The sequence below is a fragment of the Bicyclus anynana genome, chromosome 15, assembly GCF_947172395.1.
Source record: "Bicyclus anynana chromosome 15, ilBicAnyn1.1, whole genome shotgun sequence".
Classification (NCBI taxonomy): Eukaryota; Metazoa; Arthropoda; class Insecta; order Lepidoptera; family Nymphalidae; genus Bicyclus; species Bicyclus anynana.
The window spans coordinates 1,552,988-1,580,605 of NC_069097.1; the positions used below are offsets into that span (position 1 = coordinate 1,552,988).

At 35.4% G+C, this 27,618-nt stretch overlaps 2 protein-coding genes across 6 annotated transcripts in view; one reads left to right on the forward strand and one right to left on the reverse strand.

The window, feature by feature from the left end:
* The window catches only part of LOC112043433 (probable E3 ubiquitin-protein ligase sinah), a 60,940-nt gene extending 35,969 nt beyond the window's left edge, over positions 1-24,971 (forward strand). For all 3 annotated transcript variants that reach the window (XM_024078844.2, XM_024078841.2, XM_024078845.2), the window contains 4 exons: positions 836-965; positions 14,342-14,475; positions 16,813-16,982; positions 23,871-24,971. In XM_024078844.2, coding sequence (XP_023934612.1) covers positions 836-965; positions 14,342-14,475; positions 16,813-16,982; positions 23,871-24,447 — 1,011 coding nt within the window. In that variant the 3' untranslated portion in view covers positions 24,448-24,971. The remainder of the gene's footprint in view (positions 1-835; positions 966-14,341; positions 14,476-16,812; positions 16,983-23,870) is intronic.
* The window catches only part of LOC112043432 (adenylate cyclase type 2-like), a 164,655-nt gene that overhangs the window by 65,950 nt on the left and 71,087 nt on the right, over positions 1-27,618 (reverse strand). The gene's annotated exons all lie outside the window — the stretch shown is intronic.

A 27,618-nucleotide genomic window follows, 5' to 3' on the forward strand; every position in this document is an offset into this window, starting at 1 on the left:
AGAAGGTTTAAGATTATTATGGTTTTCGAGGACGGTGATTCGATAATATTTGTATAGTTTTGAGATACTTATTTAATTAATTTAGTACCTAACACAAGCGTTGTGACTCATGTTATCCGGGAGAAAAACACATCTTTTTTCGCAGGCATTTAAAATTTATGCCTCCGGAGGTCAGAAGATAGCTGGGAGATAATATAATGGCTATAATCAGCCATCTTTAAAATATAGATAGGTATTTACCATCGAGGACTTTTTGTAGATCTACAAAAAAAAATATTCTACCACTAGCTGACGACTCGCGGTTTTATCGGCGTGGTTCCTGTTCCCGTAGGAATACAGGGATAATATATAGCCTATAGCCTTCCTCGATAAATGGGCTATTTAACACCGAAAGAATTTTTCAAATCGGAACAGTTGTTCCTAAGATTAGCGCGTTCAATCAAACAAACAAACAAACAAACAAACTCTTCAGCTTTATAATATTAGTATAGATTCATCGCATCAATTTAAATAGATTAGCCATTTCTATCAAATCTATTGACTTTTCCCGAAACTTCCAACAAATATACTCAGAGGCACAATTATCCGCCCACATCATATACCCACATCATACTCGCGTCATATTGAACTGGGGGGATAATTGTGCCTCTGAGTATATATTTCAATAAAAAAAACACAAAATAAACCTTCCATATATCTTCCATATAGATCACTATCTATTTAAAAAACCGCATGAAAATCCATTCAGTCGTCATCGAATTTATTAACAGACAGATGCTGTAGAAGACTTTGTTTTATAATATTATAACTAATTTCTTATTCTCTTTGTTCACAGTTTCAGTCCGTAACGGACAAGCGATCTCAGAACAACGACTGCGGAGAGAACAGCATGACCATCGTCACAGAGAAGAAGATAGAAGATGACGCGTCGGAGTCTTCTAGCGGAGAAAACGTAGATATAGAAGGTATGATCTTAAACTTTAGCTCACATTTTGCATGAATTAGCTCATGACTATGTCCGACTAATTTCGAACGCATGCTGTACCCTTACAGCATGCGTTCGAAACTAGTCGGACATAGTCCGACAATAATCAGTGAGTTTCAGTCCTGTTTAATATTTAATTAGCGGTCGCCTGCGACTTTCATAGCGTGACCCAAGACTCGAATCCAGGACTTCATGATCACATTTTAACCTTTTATTATTATTGTTATTATTAACGACAACAGTGCAACAACCTTATGAATGTCAGTAAACTGACCAAATAAAGGTAATACGAGGTAAAGATTTTTGTCATTTCCGGAAGGCCTGATGATTGAGATATTTAAATAGTAAGTGAATAAAAATGAGATTTTCTATTCAAGTTTTTTGATACTCTATACAAATACTATGTAATTGGCAGTATAATGTTTCAATCTGCTTATGAATCAAACACCAATGGGGTGGCACAAATAGTTTAACTAGAGTAGGCATTATTCGTACAAATTGTACAAAATCGAAAATTCCTTCTCCAAGGTTCATAATGTCTCCTCAGGGAACGCATTATAGCATCTATGAAGTGCATGCTGTCAATCACACTATGTCAAGTATTATGCGCCACAAACACACGCACGATGCATCTCAATAGACAGAATTACTCATAGATAACGCAGTTCAGCAGTGTTGCGGCAGGAGCATTTAATTATGCATCTGGCACTCATTCCTAGAATACTAAAGTGTTGAGTGTGCCTCTAGCATTAGCTATTTGAGCGAATATGGACTACAAGACTGCATGGCCAGATATACCTTACTTTTTGATGGCTTAAAATTGACCCCGACGTTAATCGGCTCTTCGAATGCCCCGCCTATTGCCACTTCACCTTCGCGACTCGTTGAGCGATATCGGTTGGTTCTCCTGCAGATCTCCTCATTTCTGATTCAATTACGCAGAGATTGAGAACGAGCTATGCTCGGAAGCTCGTTCCATCGCCCGCTGTGTGACTCTGAGCCTTCTTATGAAGCCCAGAGTTAGCGACGAGTCTCGGTACATCGGTCATCACTCGCAACACGCACTGTTCGAAGACTTCTGAAGACATGCACTGAGAAATTTTGGACGAAAAGATAACGTGAAGTTTCTCAAATGCTGCCCAGCCGAATTCGATTTAGCGATTCACCTCTTTCTCGAAATTGGGCCTACTTAACTGGACTCTATGTCCTGAATATATGTATTCGTCTACAATTTCAAGTGCAGCGTTCTCAACTATATCCTACAGAAAATATTGAAAAATTAGATTTTAAAGGCAATTGAGGATTTTATAGGAAACCTGCTATCTTCCAAAGTTACCACTTATGACATACTGACATACTTACCTATGGTAGCTTAGGCTGACAATTTTACAGCCCTCATAAAATGAGGAGGTGAGGTGTATCTGGCTATCATAGGCTCTCGCTGTTACAAATTAACAGCTATAAGCTCCCGTCGAGTCTGTCACGCTGTCAGTTAACTTGTTTGTCTCCGACATTAAATATGCGAATATGCTACCGCGTAGTACTATGTACTTAATTGTAATTAATACATTATTTTAGTAGTAGGTACTCCTACTTATATGTAATATTATAAATGTGTTTGTTCATTTGTTACACTTTACTAATTCTATTAATTATTTAATTTCAACGATTAACTAATTCGGTTAAAAAAATCTTTTATCATTGGAAAACTACATAATAGGCGAGTAACGAGGATTCGAAGCTGAAGCAAAATATTATATACTAGCGGACGCCGCGCGGCTTCACCCGCGTGGTTCCCGTTCCCGTAGGAATATGGGAATACTATATAGCCTATAGCCTTCCTCGCTATATGGGCTATCTAACACTGAAAGAATTTTTCAAATCGGACCTGTAGTTCCTGAGATTAGCGCGTTCAATCAAACAAACTCTTTAGCTTTATAATATTAGTATAGATTTTTATTTTTATAAATAACCTTATCCAAAAGTTTCGCATTACAAAAAATAAACAAGCAAAGCTTGGACACACTCATATAACTATTAACTAACTTTTATTTATGTCTCTTTGTTAGATTAGCATATCTCAGTAAATATTGGACATGGCAGTTATTAATAATAATAATTAATTATTCTATTAATCTGTATTACAATTTAGTTTATCTTATCTCCATTTTTTGTAAATAAATGTTGGATTGTTTAGGCAGGTTTATTTTTTGTTAGAATTATTTAAATTAATAAAAAAAATAAATAGGTGTCATACGAGTAGTAGAGCCATATGCCATATGTATAATCCGCGTAAATAATTTGATAAGACATGCTATAAACATAAACAAAATACTTGATTGACTGGCTAATAAAGACTACCGCATCGATACAGGAAGCATATTATGGACCTAATCTTGTACCGAAGAAGGTCAATGATATTTATGTTTATGCAATAGTAACTTGATTTACATAGAATACCAAAATATACAGGAGGTTATCAATTCTACTACATATTTTTTTATTTAGTTCAAATGCATTTCATGATTGATATAAGCTATTCAATATTCAAAATTCGTTTCGTTCGTTCGTTCGTTATCAACTCATATTACATACATACTCCTATAGCCCCTTTCGTTCTGAGAGGAGACTCGAGCTCAGCAGTGAGCCGTATATGGGTTGATAATGATGATGAATGATGACTCCATTAGCCCGCAATTTTTTTTCTTTGATTCTCTACTAAATGGTAAGCGACGATGCAATAGAAGCAGGCTAACCTGTCAGGAGTAGGTTGAAAATCCACATTCCTTTTGGTTTCTACACGACATCGTACCGGAACGCTAAATCGCTTGGCGATACTTTTTTGCCGATAGGGTGATAACTAGCCACGGCTGAAGTATCCCACCAGCCAGATCTGGACCAACTATCTATATAACTGTGTTCTTCATCTTTTCTTGTTATATTTTGGGCGCCAAGCATAACATATTATGACGTACAATATGCATAGTGACAATGAATCATTGTCGTAGCGAAAAAAAAAACAATGTCACACTTCCTAAAATGGTAATGATGAGTTACGTTTTCACTTTTCCTCTAACCCAAATAGATAGAATTTATACCTCATAGCGTGAGTTTAAATATGAATAATAAATATTATCACCATCAATTGTAACTTTGAAACTGTTAGTTAGTTCGTTGGCCTTCTAAAGTCCGTTATCCTTATGTGTCCATCACAACTACGAGTACTTCTTCGACTACAAATATGTGAGTGTAGGCTACGTCAGACTTTCGCCCTATAGTTTAATATTCAGTTCGAGCCTCAATACATCGATGAATGAAAGGCCGGATCCAAACCAAGAGTGGCCTAGGATTCGGTCCCTGGCAGTTAGAATATTGGTGAAGAACGCAAATATAGGCAAATGCCATTTTAACGATCTTCTGGCTTTTCCTTTCAGATATTTCTAATTGTCTTCCCCTATCCATTTCTATAAAATAAACAAAGAAATCATTTAAACTATTTTCCATTTTAATTCGTGATGTTTACGTAGATGCTATACTTGTATAGTTTTTATTTATATTCGGGATCCAATAATTCTTCGAATGGACGCAAATCAAGTGATTATTAGGTTTGGTTCCAGGCCGTGGTACTATCTATAGTCCTACCCACTTATAAAACAGACATTTTTGCCTTGGAATGAAAGGGAAATATTGGTCATATTTCAAGATACGGCAAACACCAAATTACTATAAATAACACGAAAGTAATTGCCAAAACAACATTATTTGCATTTAACCGATTTTCCAGCTTTTTCTTTGATATTTCTAATTTTCTTCTCTTCTTATCTACCCCAATATTTTCCATTTTAAACTATACTTTGACGGCCTCTGTGACGCAGTAGTATGCGCGGTGGATTTACAAGGCGGAGGTCCTGGGTTTGATTCCCGGCCGGGTCGATTGTGGTTTTCTTAATTGGTCCAGGCTGGTGGGAGGCTTCGGCCGTGACTAGTTACCACCCTATCAACAAAGAAGTACCACCAAGCGATTTAGCTTTCCGGTAGGATGTCGTGTAGAAACCGAAAGGAGTGTGGATTTCATCCTACTCCTAACAAGTTAGCCCGCTTACATCAGGTGAGATTGTAGTCAAGGGCTGACTTGTAGAGAATTAAAAAAAATAACCTAGATACTTATTAAGATTTAATATAAAGGATAAGAATATACAAGAATCAAATCAATAAATAGATAAATAATAGTTTCGCGGTATGACGTAAATATTGTTACGGTAAAACATGAGTAAGGCCGGATTCGAATGAATACCGTGATGCATCGGTCTAGAACCGTCGCCTCCATACCAATTGTATGAAGGCGTATTGTACGTACCCGTCATCACTTCGTCACAGACAACGAGGATTTCTATAGGATTTAGGTATAAAACATACCTTAGATATTTATTTATTTTTGTTATGAGCGAACGCCTATTAATATATATTACTAGAACCTCGCGGTTTTACCCGCATAGTTCCCGTTCCGGTGAGAATATAGACATAAAATATAGCCTATGACATTCACTAATAACAGGGCTTTTTAGAAATAAAATAATTTTCAAAATTGGTCCCCTAAAATACTACAAACTTCACATCTTTAAACTATTAAGTACAAGTATATATTACTAGCAGAACCTCGCGGAACCCGCGCAGTTTTCATTTATATGGAAACGCGGAGATAAAGTATAGCCTATGCGACTCCCAGACAATGTAGCTATCTATTGGTGAAAGAATTTTTCAAATCGGTCCAAGCAGTCTTTGAGTTTATTTGTTACACAAAAATAAAAGTTTTTAAAATATCAGTGTAGATCAAACAATAATGCAGAGTAGGGTGATATGTGTGAGTTTTGCTTTGGTGAAAATAGTGTGGTGGCAAACGGAAGCTGATGGGGTATTCCATATCTTTGCAGTGCGTATAAGGAAAGAGGAAATAACCTTATTTGTAGGTACGCGTCATAATATTTTTTTTTTATTCTTTACAAGTTAGCCCTTGACTACAATCTCACCTGATGGTAAGTGACGATGCAGTCTAAGATGAAAGCAGGCTAACTTGTAAGGAGGAAGATGAAAATCCACACTCCTTTTCGGTTTCTACACGACATCGTACCGGAGCGCTAAATCGTTTGGCGGTACGTCTTTGGCGGTAGAGTGATAACTAGCCACGGCCGAAGCCTCCCACCAGCCAGACCTAAACCAATTAAGAAAATCTCAATTTGTAGAAATCACGTTAAACGAAGCGTAGAATGTTTTAACAATATAAAGAAGTTTGTACCTGAATAGTAGCTGACCCGGTAAGCATTATACTGTCAAAAAAAACTAAAGGGCTGTTCGGATACATAATTACCGAAATCGATTTCAACAATAGAAAGCTCATCGTCAGGAAGTTACACAGGCTATATTTTATCCCCGTGTTCCCACGGGCACGTGAATTATAGGCTACGTACGTCTGCTACGACGTGTATACGTATAGTAGTAGTAATTAATATTGTCCGAATTGGTGGTAGACTCTCTACAAATAGTCAAACTTAATGTTTCAAAAGTGCTTGTAGACTAAGCCCCCATTAGCGCTAGAGTTTTTTTAATGGATTTTAATAAAGCATTCAAATTAAACGAAGGTCTATTTCCAACGCCCAAAATTGAAAATGCTCGAAAAACAGCGTCGTATTTTAAAAACGCTGTCATGTGAACATGTACTTGGAAAAGCTCAACGGTAAGAGCGATCAGACTCATCACCGAGGGGTGGTGGTTCGATTCCCGCCCCGTTGGTCTATTGTCGTACTCACCCCTAGCACAATCTTTCCCGACTAGTTGGAGGGGAATGGGAATATTGGTCATATTTAAAAAAGATATGGCAAATATTCTTTAAAAAAAAATGCGTTGGTTGTATTTAAACGCTTTTTTAACGTCCGTTAAAAAAGTGTTAAGCCTTAAGATACATGAATTTTGAATTTACTTTATATTTCATAAGCACTTAACAAAGTATCACACTAATATTATAAAGGCGAAAGTTTGTGTGTGTGAAAGTGTGTATGTATGTTTGTTCCTGCTTCACGCTGCGGCTACTGAAGCGATTTGGCTAAAATGTGGAATGGTGGATTATTACATAGGCTACTTTTCATCACAGAAAAAGCCATGGTTCCGCGGGAATTTTGAAAAACTGAATTCCACGCGAATGAAGTCGCGGGCATTCGCTAGTAAGTGATAAAATAGATAATACACTGATATGAGTAGGATTTCGACGATTTATCTATAGTGACCTACATAGCTTATCAAATCTATCGGCGGGTTGTTTGTTTATATCGATATTTTTAGATCTATTTAAATGCCAACTTTACTTTTATGATAAAAATAAATTACTCGTTTAACCGTGATATACAAAGCACTTAGTTTTAACGATACCTACTATTTTTCTTTTACTACCTCGGAAATAGTTTCCTCATTTAAAACAACACGAAAAGCGGGTCTTTGTTGTCCACCCAGAAAGCTGTAAAATCTAAACTATAAATACGAAATTAAGTTTATCTGTCTGACTGTCTGTTACCTTTTCACGGGAAACGGCTGAACCGATCAAGATGAATTTTGGTATAATGGCAAATGGGACCTTGGAGCAAAACATAAAGTAATATTTGACCATAAAAGGAAAAGAAGAAGGGGGTGAAATAGGGATTGAAAGTTTGTACGAAAAGTCCTTCATTTTTAGAGTTACAGTTTCAAAAAATTGTTCTAAAAAAATACGAAATAGAATGTGATTCAAGATTTTTTTAAATCATATTATAAGTGGTAAAATAGGGGTAGAAAGTTTACATTGATTTTCACGCGGACGAAGTCGCGGGCCTCCGCTAGTAATGCAATAAAATATTTTTTTTATTATTTATTCAAATTCTAATTATTAAATGTTAAACATCAATAACTTATTTCAATATTTTATTTCTTACATCATAATATTATGTATTCCAATGAGCATTGTGTAATTGGGACAAACTATAATTTAAATTAATAATAATTTAATTTTTGGAGGTTAAATTTTGATTGATTTCAAATCAACCATTATTCTTTCCATTATAATTCTTTTAAGTTTAATCCGATTCTTTTTAGTTTTAAATTTCAACTATGAAGCAACGTTGTATTTAAAGTAATTTCCGTGATCACGACAAACGTCACAGAATGTCGAAAGCGCATTTCAACGATTTACCACATTTTCTATTTTTTGCCACATCTGCAGTTTCCGTTTTGCGAATGACAGTTTTTGAAATTCGAATGAAATTTATTCTACATTTGAAAACTTGGAAAATCATGGTTTTCCTTTTTACAAACGTACTTTCATTAGCTCTTTTTAAAATGGACTTGCATAGAACTTCGAAGTTATTCAGTAGTAGTAGAGTTCTTTATTTGTGTATCCAAAGCAGTGGCATGAACAGAGTTTTTAATTAGGGTAGGTACTATACGTACAATTGTGATGGAGTCAGGGTAGGCAGTGTATTTTCGCATCTATAAAGTGCACGCTTATCTTAGGTAATAGCAATGCTTATTTCTGATGCTGCCAAACAGCATTGCTGTGTTCCTGATGATGTAATTAAATCAACTGCCTCGTTGGCCCTAGGGTCTATGAGGCTTAAGATCACGAGGTCCTGGGTTCGAATCCTTGGTCGGGTCATACCTACTGAGCTTTTCTTTCTTCCCGTTCCCGTGGGAATACGAGGATAAAATATAGCCTATGACAATCACAAATAACGAGGCTATTTATTAGTAATATTTTCAAGCAGTAAGTCCAAAGATAACCTCATACAACCTTACAATTTTTGCCTTTTGTAATATTAATATAGATATTATAGATAACAAAATTAAATTATTAGGTAAGTAGCAATTTCTTTGTCTCAATTGAATGTCTGTAGATAACACACTAATTAATTAATCCCGTACATGTACCCGACAATAACAATTAATCATTATAATATAATTAAATTAATATTACTCTTAATTATTTAGTTTTTATCATGAATAGTACATTTATTTATATTCCAATTGACACATCATGTAAGTAGTATAAAGTTGCACCAAATAAGCCTTTATAAAACTGCATCATCACGTAGCATCATCACGTAGCATCAGGTGAGACTGCAATCAAGGGCTAAGTTTTCATTGTATGAGAAATATTCCATATTATTTACTAGTATAATATTATTTATTAGTAACAAATACATTGTATTAATAGGTTTACAGCCATTTTGAGACATTTCTTGCAAGTTCTAATCGATACAAAAAATACCAAACTTTCGAAAGTATGGCCGTATTGACAGCCTTTTAATGACTGTAGAAAATGTAACTTCACAAAAAAACTAGACAAAGTAGTGTTAAACAAAAACCCGTAATTACCGGCTGAAATAATAATAAGCTTCCAGTTAAATACCGTGACAGCATGACGTGAATGCTACGAAAACAAAATGGAACAATTAAAAATGGAGGCAAGGACGTCCTCGGACTCGGGTATCGTATTTTCTTTAAATTAAGGGTATGCCTTTTTAGTAGCCTAAAGTTAAAACAATTTTATATGTAAATTGTTGTAGGTAGGCATTTTTTTTTTTAAAGAAACAATTTTTGAAATATTATGGAGTCACTTGTTTGTTCTCTACAATTTTTGACTTTATTGCCATATTTGAAAATCTCGTATTTAATCATTTTTGGCATAGTGATTTTTCCTGGAGTGCCTTAAATATTCAATTCTCTGCTGCCGTTTTGGAAGACAGAGTCTATTAGCAGAACCGATAACAAATTCAGCAGCTCTAGTTTTAAAAATTCATCATTTTCAATGATTTGCAACATTTGTGTTATACTTCTTGTGTGAAGGCGACATCGATTGAGTCGAACCATTTTGTCTTATTATAACCATAAGCATAGTTAGGATGATCTAAAGTTGTAGCATAGTTCATTCTTGATTATATCTTATTATTTATCATAGATGATGAGATAAGATTTGACGGCCTCCGTGGCGCAGTGGTAAGCGTGGTGGATTTACAAGATGGAGGTCCTGGGTTCGATTATCGGCTGGGCCGATTAAGGTTTTCTTAATTGGTCCAGGTCTGGCTGATGGGAGGCTTTGGCCGTGGCTAGTTACCACCCTACCGACAAAGACGTACCGCCAAGCGATTTAGCGTTCCGGTACGATGTCGTGTAGAAACCGAAAGGGGTGTGGATTTTCTTCCTCCTCTTAACAAGTTAGCCCGCTTCCAACTTAGATTGCATCGTCACTTACCATCAGGTGAGATTGCAGTCAAGGGCTAACTTGTAAAAAAGAAAAAAAAAGAAAAGATGACAACACTGTTTGATTGACTTATTACATAATCAAAGAAAATATAATCTTAATTCTAAATTGTTTATTTTTAAAACATAAAATTACTGTTAAAGCCAGTCATAATATCCACTAATTTTAATAGTATTCCTTAATGACGAAGTATCTCGAGTTCAAAACTAAATGACCTGTAAAACGTTTAACGACGTTTCTGACAATTCCATTGCACAATGTCTTGGTTTAAGCCGCGACATAATTATTATTTGATTTTGTAATGAATTGAACTTGTTACACAGTTTATTGTTTTTCCTTGTTTAATGAATTTTTCGTTAGCACTAAATCTATAATAAACTTCTACACTGTGGACTGCTATTATACTACGCTACCAATAGCCTCTGAAGTTAATTGATAAAATACCTTAAAAATCAACGTAGTTAATTATTTTATAAATAAGTGTACCTACCTACTAAATTTTCCCAAAATGGTCAGTTTATAATATTTTATTTTTAATCATCATCAAAATGAATCATTTCAGGGCAATGGCCAGAAAATGAATGACCACAAATTTCCAACGTAAACACTCAACATTGTAGTTTGTATGTAAAATATACATAATATGATATGATGAGAAATTATGAGTTACAATTTATAAAATAATAGGCTTAACCTACGCCTGTAACTTTCTTAAATTCAGCATATAAGTTTTTGGTGTTTTTTAGAGAAAAAGGTGTTTTTTTTTTGACATTTGGACGTTTTACATTGCGTTATATTGAGTGTTTAATAATTAATTTTAATATTATAAATTAGAAATAATGTTATGTTTTTTGTAAGAATATTCCATTACCAAGTTAAATATAGTAAAACGAGTTAAAAAGCGATTACTTTAAAGTGTGGTCTTTCATTAGAAATCAATCGAATTAACTAATAGCTCAACAAGTATTATAATCAAGGTCTAAGTTTTCGTTCGAAAATAATCAAATTTAACCTCCATTACAGTTCTTTCTTCCATGGTGGGAGTTTTATATGTTATTCTTGTTGCCGTATATTCTGTTTATTTATACAACATTCAAAAGTAAACATGTTACAAAAGACAAACCCGGCGCGAAGTCACTGAACCCATTATTTCTTTGTTATCTTTTTGTTATCTTTGCGTAATTAATATTATACTGTGACGGCGATTGGCCTTGTTTCTTTTTATCTAGTTCATTGGCACAGTTCACTTTTTTGCTGAAAACACAAAAAACTAGTTAATTTAACTCGTACTTTTAGATATATTTACGTAATACTTTGTACACGTGGATAATTTGGTATAGCTACATTATAAAGAGTATAAAGAGAAAGTATTTTTATTTTGTACTAGCGGACGCCCGCGACTTCATCCACGTGGGATTCAGTTTTTCACAAATCCCGCGGGAACCATGGATTTTCGGTGATAGATAGATATTCTTTATTTGCACACCGCAAAGACAAATACAAGTGAAATAAAAACATATTAAGAATAGCATACAAATGTGGTGATGAAAAGTAGCCTATGTGTTAATCCAGAGTAAAATCTATTTCCATTCCAAATTTCAGCCAAATCACTTCAATAGCCGTTGCACAAAGGAGAAACAAACATACACACTTACACACAAATTTTTGCATTTATATATGTGATAGTGTGATGAAGTGTGATGTAACGAATAAACTCCTAAATACTGCACCAATTTGAAAAATTCTTTCACCGATAGAATGCTTAGTTATTAGAGAGTAAAATAGACTACATTTTATCTTCGTATTTCCATGGGAATGAAATGGAAAAATAAAATGTTTCCGCAAGTGAAACTACACGAGTGAAACCGCGAGGTTCTGCTAATCTATAAATCATAGGTCTTTCTTCATTTGATGGCCACGTGGTGCATCGGGTATCACGGACCAATATTCCCTTTCAGGAATAACTGTGTTAGGGGTGGATACGAAAATAGTCTAGCGGGAGGGGTTGCTATGCTATTGAGATTTTAGTACAATGAGCCTATAATAGCTTAGTCAGGCTTAGTGTAAAGAAAGGTAGAACGAAAGAAGGAAAAACAATAGCAAAAACTTAAAGAATGCCGTAGTTGCATGTTCAGTTAATAACTCATTAAAACGAATGCCATGGGAAACCCCAAGAAGGTTAAAAATCAATATTTTTCTTAATTTATGCGCATGTAACACGCACATAATAAAAAAACGGTCAAGTGCGAATTCGACTTCCACAGCGTGGGTTCCGTACACAATTATTCTTATCATCAGCATATATTATTGACCTAATACCAAATTTACAATCTACCTATTGTTAGTAATTATTAAGTCACGTGCAATCGTATTCACTATTTATTTAAAACTAACTGCACAAAATTGAGATTATAGGTAAAAATATCATCCGGTACCTATTTCGTGGATATCATAGAGTAGGTAAATGTCATTGCCCATTTGACATTGTCAGTTTTGTGGAATGGGCTTTATGGAATAAGAAAAATGTGGTTGTTATTGTTAATTTAGCTCACCTATACATCACATATGTCAAAGTTAGTATATTGACCAGCCGGTGTAATCGCAGTCAAGGGCTTGTCATTGAATAAAAAAATGAAGATGTAAAAGACTCGTCTATGACAACGCAGACTCTGCCGTGATGATATTACACTGTATCTTGAGATATATTTTGTGGTAACATTTATATTAGAGGTCCTTGTACATGATTATATCATCATCATCATCATAATCATCATAGGCCTCTTGCAAAAACTCCCTAAAAATTAATTTATAAACACTGTTTCTAACAAAAATTGCAATTCCTCAAAATTGTATATCTTACAGTGTTTTGTCACGGTACGGCAGCTGTCTAAGATGTTAGCGCAGTTATCATAATGCCATAAAACTTCCACAAGTATCAAAATACCGATGGTAAGAACAGGTTACTCGCAACCTCGAAACCTTTCTCTCGGCGCAGCTGTTATGTAATACTTACATTACGAACGGTTGCGACATTGAAGTTTGTCATATACACGCATTTGTTAGTAGCACAGTGAAAAATCCTTACATTTAATTTATATTAAATGGACTTACGAAAGGGATGTGGATTTCCATCCTCCTCCTTTTAAGTTTGCTCTTAACATCACAGGTACTTACAGGTGAGCTGATAAGGGGCTAACTTATAAAGAATAAAAAAAAATACTCCCCTGATAGTAGGTGCAGATGTGACCAAAGATGTCGCGCTTGCCTAGAGTATGCCTATTTACTCTCATCATAAAGATGCCTAGGTTTAAAGAGATAGGAAACACTAACTTCGGAAGAGATTTCCATACCCTAGCTATTAGCTTTGCGTATAAGAAACAAAGAAAGTAAAACGCTTAGTACGAGTTCTAGGAATATCGGTGACATACGGATCGAAAATTTACCAGGTGTCTTGTAGTGCGATAGTAAGCTTAGAATTTAATCTACGTAGGCATAATTTGTATAACTACGAGTATTAGGCTAAGGATAGCTTAAGTTTCTTATTTTCTTGTAAAAATTCAACTGAAAAATATTATTATAAAAACAATAACCCCGACTGCTTTATTATAGGTTATATAAACATAATATAATATATATATTTTTTTTAAATTGTCCTTTCACGACCTTTCATTTGATACCCATATTAGGGTAAAGTAAAGAAAACTTACCAACTCACCTTTTTTTATTTACGGGCGCCATTTTGAAAAATTATATAGCCTATGTCACTATCACAACTCTAACGAACTCAATGACACCTCACATATCAAAATCCGTCCAGCCGTTTGGGATGTAGAGCGTGCCAAAGAAATGGACATACATACACACATATCCACATACACACTCGACAAACATTACCCTAGAAAGGGAAAAATCTGGAAAATCCGAATTACTTATAAACAGTACGCAAAACCCTCTTGGCTCTTGCATTCGTCGGATTTGATGAACAATAACAAATCAAATCATTCATTGCCCTTAAAGAACTTTCAAGATAACACGTGCAATTCAATCAAATCTAATTTTCAAAATGTATCTTACAGATAAGTCTCTACCGATAGTGGAGCCAGCACTCGAGTCATCAGAAGTCGGCCACGCCGCGCAGTGTTCCTGCCCGAACTGTGATGAAATACTCTCCAGGTTCTCTGAATGCAGCATATGCTTGGAGCCCTTACAGGTGAATTAAGTAGATACTTTATATTAAAAAAACGATATTTGAGCTTGACCTTCTGATAAAGCACCTCTAGTTATTTTACATATAGCGGACGCCCGCGACACTGTTCGTTCACAAATCCCGCGAGAATCGTGGATTGTTCCGAGATCAATATGTGATAGGTCCAGAGAATATTCTCTAGGAACACTATATTTATATACACTTAGGAATAAAAATGTTAAGACAATGCCATATCTGCTCAAAATTTCTGTAATGTATATTTTCAATTAAATCTGAATCAAAAAGCGTTATAACTTAAATGACATGTAATGAAGTCTGTTCAACTTTAATAACGACAAACGTTTGGGTTCTTTAAATTAACTTTGTCAGTTTTTTTTCTACAAAAGGATAATATAGTTTGTACGTAGTACTACCTACGCCGTATTAGACAAGTATCAAGATAATTATAATAACAGAAACATCTAGATATAAACTGTTCATTATAAAGTTTATGTGTCTGTTCTTGCGTATTAAATATTCATAAAGCAGTCAAAGGTTTAATGCAAATAATATTCACAGGCGGTGCAAATCCTTTGTGCTATGGCGGTTTTCACCAAAGCTATAGGTAGCTTGGCTTAGCTTGTTCCTGTAAAACGTTAATTCTACACATTAGTCGAATGAATTGTTTTATTTTACTAGTGTAAGCTAAAAACGACGAATCCAAAGACAGCGAAAGTCAAGCTCGACAACTACAACAATAGACGTAAGACATAAGACGATAATCTACTTTTATTTATTCAGAGCCTTTTTCGGTACGTAACCAAAGCCATGTGGCTCGTCAATTCTCTTTCTACAAACGCTAACGCTTCCAAAACAAACAAAAATGTATATGAATGACAGTTCCGATATCTTGATCACGGGATCACGTGATAGCAAATGTCATTCCCATAGATTTTTAAATTTCGAAGCGTCTGCGATTTTAAAAAGAGAATCGACGTGCCACATGGCTAAAAGCCTAGGTGATTGGCCGTTGTACGTAAAATTATGAAAACTATATCTTTGCTGTACTGCAGGATATATTCAAAGCGAAAGCACTCATCACCAAATCTCAAAAACCGCTCGACATACAAAGTTTAATTTCGGCAGGAGTTTATAGTTAATAGACTATCGCTATCAACGGATTTGCGAAATGGCCAGATTAAGGAAAACCTTATTGGGCGGACGAAGTCGCGGGCTTCCGCTGGTTCTCAATATTTTCACAATAATTATTTTCGTGGTGGAATATTTGAACAAGTGGACGACCTTAATAATTTTTTTAACCCTTAAGTATACATATGTGGGGTTGAACAAATCCCAGTGACATAATATAAATCCTTGGAAATCCTTAAAATTATTGTGATGTTGTTAAAGATATTGTTTTTTATAATAATTATGATGATGAATGACGAAAATAAAATTTATTTTTTTGTTTATGACGTTCAAGATAATTTAATTATTTTGTTGTTGATTATGCTTACCCTACTTCCTACTAATTTTATAAACGCGAAAGTTTGTATGGATGTTTGGATGTATGTTTGGATTTTTGTCACTCTTTAACGCCGCTACTACTAAAGCGATTTGGTAAAATTTAGAATGAAAATGGATTTTATTCTGGATTAACACATAGGCTACTTTTTATCCCGAAAAAATCCATGGTTTCCCGAGATTTGCGAAAACTGATGATTTTGATGATGATGATTGAATGATATGAATGTTTGCACTCTTTCACGCCTCGACTACTTAACCGAATTAGCTGAAATTTGGTATTGAGATATATTATAGCATGGATTAACACATAGGCTACTTTTTATGCCAGAAAAATCCATGGTTCCCGAGGGATTTGTAAAAAACTCAATTCCGTCCGCTAGTGATATTATATTGTTCATAATTCATAATTCTTTATTTGCAAATTGTTAAATACAGATCTTGATATAATAAATGTTGGCATACAATTTGCTACAAAATAGCATGCAAATTTTAAAAATAATCTTATAACTAAATTTCATTGTCAATACACTATAATCATTGAGATTTACTTAATGACTATGGCGTTAAAATTATTAATTTATTATTATGTCCGTTATACGTTAATTATTATTGTTTGTCAGTTAAATAGTCTTTGATAGTGTAATAACGTTTTTTTAACAATAGTTCTTTGATTTTAATTTTAAATAAAGCAACACTTAAATTTCTATCAGCTAATTTTGCTGGTAATTTGATGTAAATTGTATTCGTTGTTGTCCTTGTTGTTGTTGTTGTTGTTGTTGTTGTTGTTGTTGTTGTTGTTGTTGGTGATAATAATAATGCTAATGAATTCCCCAGTGCTGTGGCCCCTGCGTGTGCCCGTGGTGCGGCGGCGTGTGGTGCGCGCGCTGCTCGCGCCGCATGTCGCGCTGCGCGTGGTGTCGCGGCAGCTTGCGCGCGCCCGCCGCGCCCTGCCTCGCGCTGCAGCGGCTCATCAACGACCTCTTGCTGCCATGTCGGAACTATAGGTGACTGTTGTTTCTTTATTTTACACCGTCCTGACGCAGGGTAGCTACCGACTCTACCAGCGTGGGACAAACCAGAAAATACCACATCATTTATCACAGGAAAGCGAAATACGCAGTCCGTGCAGAGGCACAGAACAACATAAACTTAACTTAACGGCCAAGGAAACAGAACCTCGACCCTCATCAACTTACTCGGGAGGAAATGACCCAGTTCAGTCCTTGACCGCAAACTCATCTCTTAAACGACGATGCAGTCTAAGTTGGTCGCGGGCTTACTTGGAAGATGTAAAATTTTATTCTACACTAGCTGACGCAGCCACGCGACCCCGCGGAACCACGCGGGTGAAACCGCTTTCACCCGCGTGGTTCCCGTTTCCGTAGGAATACATAGATAATAATATTATATAGCCTACAGCCTTCCTCGAAAAATGGGCTATCTAACACTGAAATAATTTTTCAAATCGGACCAGTAGTTCAAGAGATTAGCGCGGACAATCAAACAAACAAACAAACTCTTCAGCTTTATAGTAAAGTTAAATACGCTGGATACAGGAAACTCATATACATTGTGTATGGCAATCTATACTTATAATAAGCTTATGTCCAGCAGCTTATGTCCAAAATGTCCATCCGCTATTAATTATAATACCTAATATACCCTAACGTAATTATTAATATCCTTAATTGTTAATTTTGAAGAATATCAATGTAGGTCACATTATTCACGCGCATAATAACTCATATTTACTAATGATTCACTTACGGGAAAAGATGAATAAAACTTATACAGGGAGGGAAAATAAAAAGGAAAATATTTGTAAATATGCACAGACGTGTTCTGAATGATACAACACTGATAACAGTACCTCGTAACCTACAGTGACTTGGTCAATCTTATCTGATCTAAAATACTCGAATAACCATAATAAAAATACAAAATATCTAATCTATTAACATATGTACCCAAATAGATTTCTATTTATATTATCAGATAAGATCAAAAAGTGGCTTACTCAATATATAAAGCGATATCGATGCATTTTATAGCTAACCCTCCCAAACCTCTATAATTGAAATTTCTCTAATTGACCCTTTGACCTTCTTGACCCAAACATTTAGAAGCACAATGTACAATTAATAATTTTGCGATTTCAACCTTTACTGCTTCGTAAATCTAACCTAGGTGTTACATTATTAACGTTAGCTCTAGGCCTCGAAATCTATTAAAATTTTCATAACACTGAAATACGTTTTCAAACTCTTTAACTTATTTTGTTGTTATTAATAGTTCCCGATAAAACTAAGTTAAATCTTTGACATCTGTCACAGTCGAAAGCAATAAACCCTCCTTTAGATCTAGAGCCTGCGATATTCAGATATACCTCATTTGAAAATGACTGAAAGACTGCTTATGTTCTTAATGGAATTGCGTGGAATTTAGTTTCTCACAAATCCCTCGAAAACCATGGATTTTTCCGGGATAAAAAGTAGCCTATGTGTTAATCTAGGCTATAATATATCTTAATACCAAAAAGTAAAAAAGTAACGTTACAGTTGACGTTCGCACGTTTGACACTTGCACTTGACAAAGTAAATTTCGGGCTGATTTTACGACCATAGATTATTTTAAAATTTCTATGTTGCTGCTGTCAACATGTTCTTCACACTTCTCCGACAATAGAGGATTCTTGATAGAATTCTAATTCTTAATCACTTTTTGTCTGGGACCACACACGTTTTTTTTTTATTTTCTATTGGATATCATGAGGATTCACTAAACCATTAGCTTCAAGGCAACACTTTGCTAGATATCCTTAAATAAGGAGGCGTCTGGGGGCAGTATTTCTCATATTATGTCGAAGATAATATTAAAAAATTATTATACTTAGATGGTTGATGGTCAGGACCCTTGAAACCTGCTTCCTTCCAGCCACAGCCAATACACAGTCTAAAGTCCATAAAATGCTACAAATATCTTATCTATGCTACGAGTAGGAAAGTAGACAGTCAAAGTTTCAGTATTCCTAAAACTAACTACCTCATTGGTCCCGTGGTAACTGGTTTGGCTACGGAAAATGAGGTCCAGTGTTCGGATCCTGGGACAGAGCAACAAAAAATAACAGCCTGGAGTTGGGAAGTTGGCGGTATTGGTACACCCCCTTGACTCGGAGAGCACGTAAAGCCGTCGGCCCTGCGCCTGATCTCTCAGAGCCTCCGCTCACTTACAACTTTTAGTTGGCCGACTTAGTCGATTATAGAACAGGTATAGCGATGACAGCCTGCACATCTGTCCAACTAAATCACACACAATTAAAAAGTCGGCCAACTAAAAATTGACAGTGAGCGGCCACCCTCACCAGTCGTGTCGGTCTGCCGTCCCATCGGACTATTAGAGTGAGGGAATAGAGAATGGACCTGTGCTTGCGCATACACTACTGCATTATAATATCTCCTATGTTTATTTCAACATGAGATTGGTCGAAAAAAATAAATCTGTCGGGAGCATATTATTATTCCTAAAATGAGGTCTGGCTACGCAAGCTCTTGGTCACAACATAAAATATCCCAATTTAATTTCTCAATGTGACGATAAAGTTTTATTGGGCCATATCCGAATTTCGTTGGAGAAAATTAATTCAAGGCCAAGGTTTTAGTTGGGGCTCATAAAATTTTTACTTCTACACTATTGGTTTCGAGTAAATAAGTCGTAAAGGCGCAATAAAGTCCTTGTTAAACGGTTTTACGCTTTCGGCTTCATTTGTTGAGATAATGAAGAGAGTAATAGACATTGGTTTGTGACTATCTATCATCATCATCATTATGAACCCATATTCGACTCACTGTTGAGCTCGAGTCTCCTCTCAGAATGAGAGGGGTTAGGCCAATAGTCCACCACGCTGGCCCAATGCGGATTGGCAGTCTTCACACACTCAGAGAATTAAGAAAATTCTCTGGTGTGCAGGTTTCCTTACAATGTTTTCCTTCACCGTTTGAGACACGTGATATTTTAGACTGAATGACAAGTTACCCCTTGACTACTTGTTAAATGACGATGCAGTCTAAGATGGAAGCGGGCTTACTTGAAAGAGGTCCAAATTTATGACTGACAATTAAAGCTAAATCGCTTGGGGGCTGTACCTTGCCGGTAGGGTGACTAGCAGTGGCGTGCATAAGGTTTTTAACTAGGGTATGCACTATACTATGTAAAATTGGAATCCTTGTCCAACTATGTATTCTGTGGTGGTGTGGCACAAACCTATGTTGGTGTGTATTGCATCTTCAGGGTAGGCAGTGCATTTTTGCATCTATGAAGTACACGTCACTGGTCTAGCTACGACCGATGCCTACTACCAGACTCCCAGCTAATTTAAAAAATATATAATTGGCTTAGGTCATATATAATCATATGATCTTAAATTGATCCAAGCATGGAATCGAACCCTGAACCTCATTGTTGAGAACCACCAACTGCGCCATAGACGTCGTCAGATCTGGATTTCATGTCACTGCTCTCTCCAATATTGGTTCCAACAAAAATATAAAGTTAAAACAATATACGAAATAACAAATCCCTTTATGGTCATTGGCTTCGATTCCAATTTATATCCAAATTGTTAAGAGCTATGTTTTGGTTTTCCTTTATAATCTTCTTTTCTTCTTTATTCTTATTTAATTTATATTCTTTGTGACTTTTTAGGTATTTATATTATTGCATTTTTCGATTAATTTTTAACCCCTGTAAGAAACAGGAGTTTAAATGTTTAATGTGAATGTGTGTTTGTGTCTCGGTAACATCGTAGCTTCTAAAGTAATGGAGCGATTGTGATGCAGTTTTATTTTTATGGAAACCAATCCGAATATTTTAATTATGACGGCTAAAATTTCTGCCCAAAAAGTATTCTACCTATTATAGTCGCATTATAGTCGGGGATTTTGAAAATTTCATTTTTAACCGACTTCTAAAAAGGAGGGGGTTCTACGTTCGGCTGTATGTATGTTTTTTTTTTAAACTTTTTCTTAACATCAGATACGTTGATAAAATAGTATTCTGCTCAATAAAATATTAATCCATAATACTTCCGACTTTACTCCGACTACTTTTGACTACGTGGCGCAGTGGTATGCGCGGTGGATTTACAAAACCGAGGTCCTGGGTTCGATCCCCGGTTGGGCAGATTGAGATTTTCTTAACTGGTCCAAGTCTGGCTGGTGGGAAGCTTCGGCCGTGGCTAGTTATCACCCTACCGGCAAAGACGTGCCGCCAGGCGATTTAGCGTTCCGGTATGATGTCGTGTAGAAACCGAAAGGAGTGTGGATTTTCATCCTCCTTCTAACAAGTTAGCCCGTTTCCATCTTAGACTGCATCATCACTTACCATCAGGTGAGATTGTAGTCAAGGGCTAACTTTTAAAGAATAATAAAAAAAACTTCCATTATGAAACACAAAGTACGGGTTTCATTAATTAACAAGTAATTCTATTTTTTGTTACTACCTCTTTAATGTGAGGATGAAAACGTATGTATTGTGTGTGATGCATGTGTGTGAAAAAGTACGTAATGTGGGAAAATTTATTTCTACATTTTAAGTCCTCTTCGTTGAACATTAGATAATTTTAGGAATACCTACGTATCTTCATCTTTTATATCTCGGGGATCACATTAACTACATTTTTATAGGTTTTGTTTATGTGAGATCTTATACAGACCTCTGTTACGCTAATAAACTAGTTTTAGTCTCTCTTGTGCTGGTTTGTGACAAAAACAGCCCGTGTAGCCAAGTGGCAAGTCGATTCTCTTTCTACGATCGCAAACGCTTCGAAAATTAGAAAAATGTATGGGAATGACAGATCTTGATCACGTGACCTGTCGATAGCAAATGTCATTCCCATACATTTTTCTAGTTTTCGAAGCGTTAGCGATCGTAGAAAGAGAATCGCCGTACCACTTGGCTACAAGGACAGCAGTTAGTTGATATTAAAAAAATATATTTTTGACTTACAGATTATAAAACGAAAACTTTGTTCTTCAGAAAATGAAGTTTTTTTTTAATTTTTAAGCTTTATTTTAAGAGATTTTTCGGTGAGTGAATATGACTCTATTATGATTCTTCCAATATAAACTTTATACAATTACTATACACTTATTCTTATAGAGGTTATAGATCAGATATTAGTATTTGTTTTCAAATATTCGGCTCAGAGTATTAGTCTTCAATGCGTTTTAAAGTTAAACGTATTTTCGCAATTCAGCTTTTGCAATCCCCGCAACAGACGATAGTGGAAGAGAAACTACGACTACTTACAACAAAACTAAACCCGAGGTCATTACTGTCATAACTTACTCTATTAGAACAAGAGCTTGCAGTACCCAGACATCCCTTATTTCATGAAAGCTGAGAGTTTTTCAGCACATGTTCCTATTTAGCCTGTAAACTAATAATTATAAGTTTGTGGTATTGCAGGGGATAATCTCTGGAACAAATCTAATAATAATCTCTGGATTTTATAAATTATTTTACTCTTAAAGTTCTATTTAAATTTAAAAAAAGCAGGCTAGATAACTGCCAATATATATTTTTTCTAAGAATATATTGGATAACTGCAAATATATTCTTAGAAAAACATTGCTTTAACAATGCACAGTCATGAGCATGTCGGTGACGCAAACCCATAGATTTTCCTTTACCAAAAAGTGCCCAATGTGGCCAAAGAAGTTTTCGCTTTAAAAAATATTAAAGGTGTTTTTGGAAGGTTGGGCTGGTTAGAATTCATGTACCTAATCGTACATGAATTCTTACATTGTGCTGAAGAAAAATTAAAACAAAAGCTTTATACTCTGATGGTTGAGTATTTGGAACCTGTTAACATTCAAAGCCACCACAGTCTAAAGTCCATAATTGGCTACCGTATTTACCTATAGCTAAGGTCCTACATATGGCCCATAGGTTGACAAACTTTCACCCTTCCCAAAACGAGGTAAGTCTGGCTATAGCAGACTTTCTGTCTATAACTTACTCTATCGGTCGATCCCTTGAGAATAGCGAGTGTGTCTGCCGTTTCAAAGTGAATGGTTCCGACGTGACGGTTGCAATCGGTCTAACGGCGTGACTTTCGTGCCCCGGGGAGTCTGTTGTGGGATATCTAGGCTGGCACGATTTTACTTCATATATTATTCGTTACTGACCCAATTTCATTACCAACTGTTGCCACTTTTCGCTGTAAATGAATCATTTACCTATTCGGATTGTTCCTTAATGTGTTCTTTTAAATGTTTGAGTTTGTTTGTTTTAATTAATTTTTAACAAATGAACTGTCCATTGTTAAGAACCTTGGACCATCATTATAATTATCAACCATGGACGTCCACTGCTGGACATAGGCCTCTTGTAAGTCCGTTGTGCTTAAAAGTCCATGCAAAAGGCCTAGAACCTTGGATATGATCAAACTTTTCGTCAATGTTAATGGTCTGTATTTTTTAGAGCAAGGGCAAGATTATTTGTTTTCTAGTTTTTCTATGATCTCGTTGACACGTACCAAATGTATAAAGATACATCGCCTACTCTGACATATTAGCCGTGAACGTGTGATTAATTCACTTAGATAACTGTATAAGGGGTCACCGACAGTGAACCTTAATAATAAACCTACCTCACCTTAATAACTCTAGTCTAAAATATCAAGAACTTCTAACTCTCGTTTTCACTAATAAACTATTATCAAAGTTCTGGAAACTAAACTGCGTCTGAATTCATAACTGTGTTGACAAATCTGAGAAGGGTTTTCATTTCAGTGATGATTTCAAAGTAAATTTTTATCAAGTTTTTAGTGTAATCATAAATAATCGTGGAAAAGTAAAAAAAAATATTCATTTAAAATTATTTGTCCACAGACGAGGATGCACAGAACTGTTGACAGCGACCATCAGAGCCAAACACGAAGAAGAATGCAAATATGACACAATGATTTGCCCAATCACACCAAACTGCTGCTCCGTACCCTTCGAGGAACTATCAGGTCACCTCCAGTCAAACCACAACATAATAGCCGTCTACTCACAGAAGATCAAGATATTAATAGAAAACTTCCAAACGAAACTAAAGAAAACTGCCTGCTGTAGAACCAAATACAAAATCGTATTGCTCTACCAAAAAAGCGCTTTCATAATCAAAGTTTGCATATACAACTATCACGTTAAAGTTGAAGTCATGAGACGGAAGCTAGGTTACATCGCTGATGTGAAATCAGAGTCAAAGAAAAGTGACTACTGTGCACTGATCGAGTTTCAAAGTAAGGCATTGTGCACTAAATCAGCAATACTTATTGAAAATGAAGCATATAGTAAAAAAGCTGAAGTGCAATGGAACGATGTTATTCTTAAATCGGAAAACGATGAAGCTATTACCATTCATGTTAATATTGGTAAAACTGATTCTGAACCTGTTAGGAAAGATCTACCTGAATCATGATAAGATCGAGGACAACATGTATTGAGTGTACACGGTGAACTAAAAGGCATGTGATAAGAGGACGCTTGCTTTTGAAGATGTTTTAAACTGGATAAATTTAAAACAATCTTCAAATATTAATAAGAGGCCAAAAGAACTTAATGGTTTAACAAAACCAGAGCTTGTATTATATTAACTCTTATGAAATCAACGATGAACTTAAAATAATTTTAAAATTGTTTACGAGGTGAACAGGAATTCCGTTTTATTCCTTTTCAATACGAGGCTTTTGTAAAGTTGATATTTTAAGAGTGTTCCTTAACATTACAGATATTTTCAAATATTTTAGATTATACATTCCAAATGTTTTTGGATCATATTTTTTGTGATTTTAATGTAAGATAGATAAATATGTGGATAGTCAGTTTTCAAGTTAGCTATACAATGACTGATATAGGCATACGAGTAAATTTTAGATATGTACTTACATATTAGGTACGATTGTATTTAAATATAAGATTTTAAATAAATAGTTTGAATTCCTATGTCTTTGTTTATTTTCACTTATATCTAGAACTTTACTGCAAATAATTTAGATAAACCAACTTATATACAATGACTTTTGGTAAGTCCGTATATAAGAAATGTTAATTGTCATAGACAAAATATCCGAAAGTATAGTCCGAGAAATATTACCATTATGCTTATTACTTTCGCCAATTAGCAACCTTTTACAAGGGTATTTATGGTTACCCTAGTACCTAATATCATCATCAATACATATAAATTAAATAAAAGTGCCTGTCTGTGACTGCAAGATAACTATGTTTTCTCAAGTGGATATTTTACACATTACCAACATACAAGTGTTTTTTAAATTTGTTGGCCAGGTCAATCTTTGGAACGGCTGAGCCGACTTTAACTGGAAGATAAGGAGCTTATGGAACAACTAAAAGGCTACTTTTTATCTAAAGTTTAAAGGATGTATGTAAAATCATTATAGGGCAATTTCCTATTACATCAAGGACTTTATAATACATTCTGCTATGGTATGTAACCATGCTATTTACCTGTAATGTGATATTTTTCTATTATAGGAGCTGGTTACCTACATACTCATTACTTATACTATAAGGACGTAGGATCATTAAATGGGCCACCAGTGTGAGTCAAAAGTAATTTTGACTAATTTTCAGTATTCCATATATACTTCTCAAAAATCTAGCCTAAAACATAAAACTGTTAAAATAAACAATTGTCTCTATATATTAATAGAGGTAATTAAAAATGTTCATACCACTGAGCTTTTCTATCGTGGATTTTCAGGAAATTCAACTTGTAACAGGATAAAATAAAAGAAAACTCGGCGTATGTCAGGGTTTTTTTTTAGACTGAAATATGCTCGGAACTTCGTATCTTTACAATTATGAAATAAATTTATCATAGTTATTTTAAAGGAAGTAGAGATAATTTTGTTTTAGTAGGTTTTTTAAGTAACCTTTTTACTTTATTTTAGCATTTTTATTGCAATTACAATTGATTATAAAAAAGCTACAACCACTGCAATATGATTTTGGTTTTGATCTTCTCTAAATCAAACTGGTGATAGAAGGGCTGGCTCATTTTTAGCGCTAAGGATCAGCCTGGCTGGCTGCCACTATTCTTGCCACTATTCCACGTGGGCATGATTTGTATAGTTATTAAGGACTAGCAGGTGCCCGCGAATTAGTCCGCGTGAAAATCGATGTACAATTTCAACCCCTTCACCCCTTCTGTTTATATTTTCACATGTTTCATGACAGGCCAGTGTAACACCGAGCCGTTATTTGCTTTGCTAAAGTGCCCAGCCGAAGCCACGGCCGTTTCAGAGGCCCTATCACTAGCCCAAAGGTCGGTGTACATATGAGTGCGCGGCCGGAGGAGCCGGAGTCTCAATAAAAAAAAACTCAGTCAAAGAAATTTAAATCCACGGAACCGTTTTATTATATGAATAGGATTTATCCGCATGATAATTAGATAAGTAAGTAGTTTAATTTTGAAATAAAGCTATTTCTAAGAGAATAAAATAGATAAATAAATAAGCCGTTTATTCCATATTTACATTTACATTTATAAATTACATTTCAAAAGTTGTTAGTAGTTTGTTAGCAAGTTTTCTTAAATTATGTTAGTAATATTAGTTAGTAAGTTCTTATTAAATATGGACCCCTGAAAGGGTAAAGGCCTCCTCCATCTTCTTCCACAACTCCCTGTCTTTGCCAGATTTCATCCATTCGTTTCCATTTCTAAGAGAATAAGGATAGTTTACTCATTTAGGAAAGTATTAATTTACCGTCACCATTGAACGTGATATCCTTGCTCTAAACCACTAAGGTCCACGCGTTGATACAATATGTCACGCATGTATCGTGTTAGAATATTAATTAGAGAGAAATGGGTTGAAAGTCGCTAAGGCAGCGCCGGCGAAGTAGATTGATGGCTCCTTTGAACTTCGGACGTGGCTTTGATCAATGATACGTGTTATTACATTAATATACTCGTATTAGGAGCCCTTAAGGTAGTGTTTCCGGTAAGAAAATTATACTACTATATGCATCGATATAAATCGTTAGATGGGATCCATACTAAAGAACGCACAATTTGATGTCATTACCCAAAGACGTGCACGCACATCTTTTCTTAGTACGCAACAAGCGCATGCGGTGAGTGGACGTGGACTTAAAAAAATATTGACTGTTTTTTTTTATTAAATCCCTTAATTATGCCTTCGTGTTCATTTTGGAAGTAGTAGTGTAAAAACACAAGCCTCAACATGAATAAAGATAAATGTGTTACGAGTGATGACGTACTCAATGTGCGAAACCAATAACAATTCCACGACGCTTTGAGGCCCATCTAACGATCTACGATCGATGACTATACGTAAACTTAAGTGACAGCTAGTTCAGTCGTTAGCCTTTGTAGTTTCGAATCACGAAGTCCTTCGTTTGAGGATAGTCGGTGTATGAAATACTGAGGTTTTCTTAGTTTTCTACCCTAGAAATTCTGATTTCCGGAGTTGAGAAGATTATGGTGTTACAACTCGCTGTTACCGTGATAGCCCAGTGGATATAACCTCTGCCTCCGTTTCCGGAGGGTGTTGGTTCGAAACCGGGGCATGCACTTCTAACTTTTCAGTTGTGTGCATTTTAA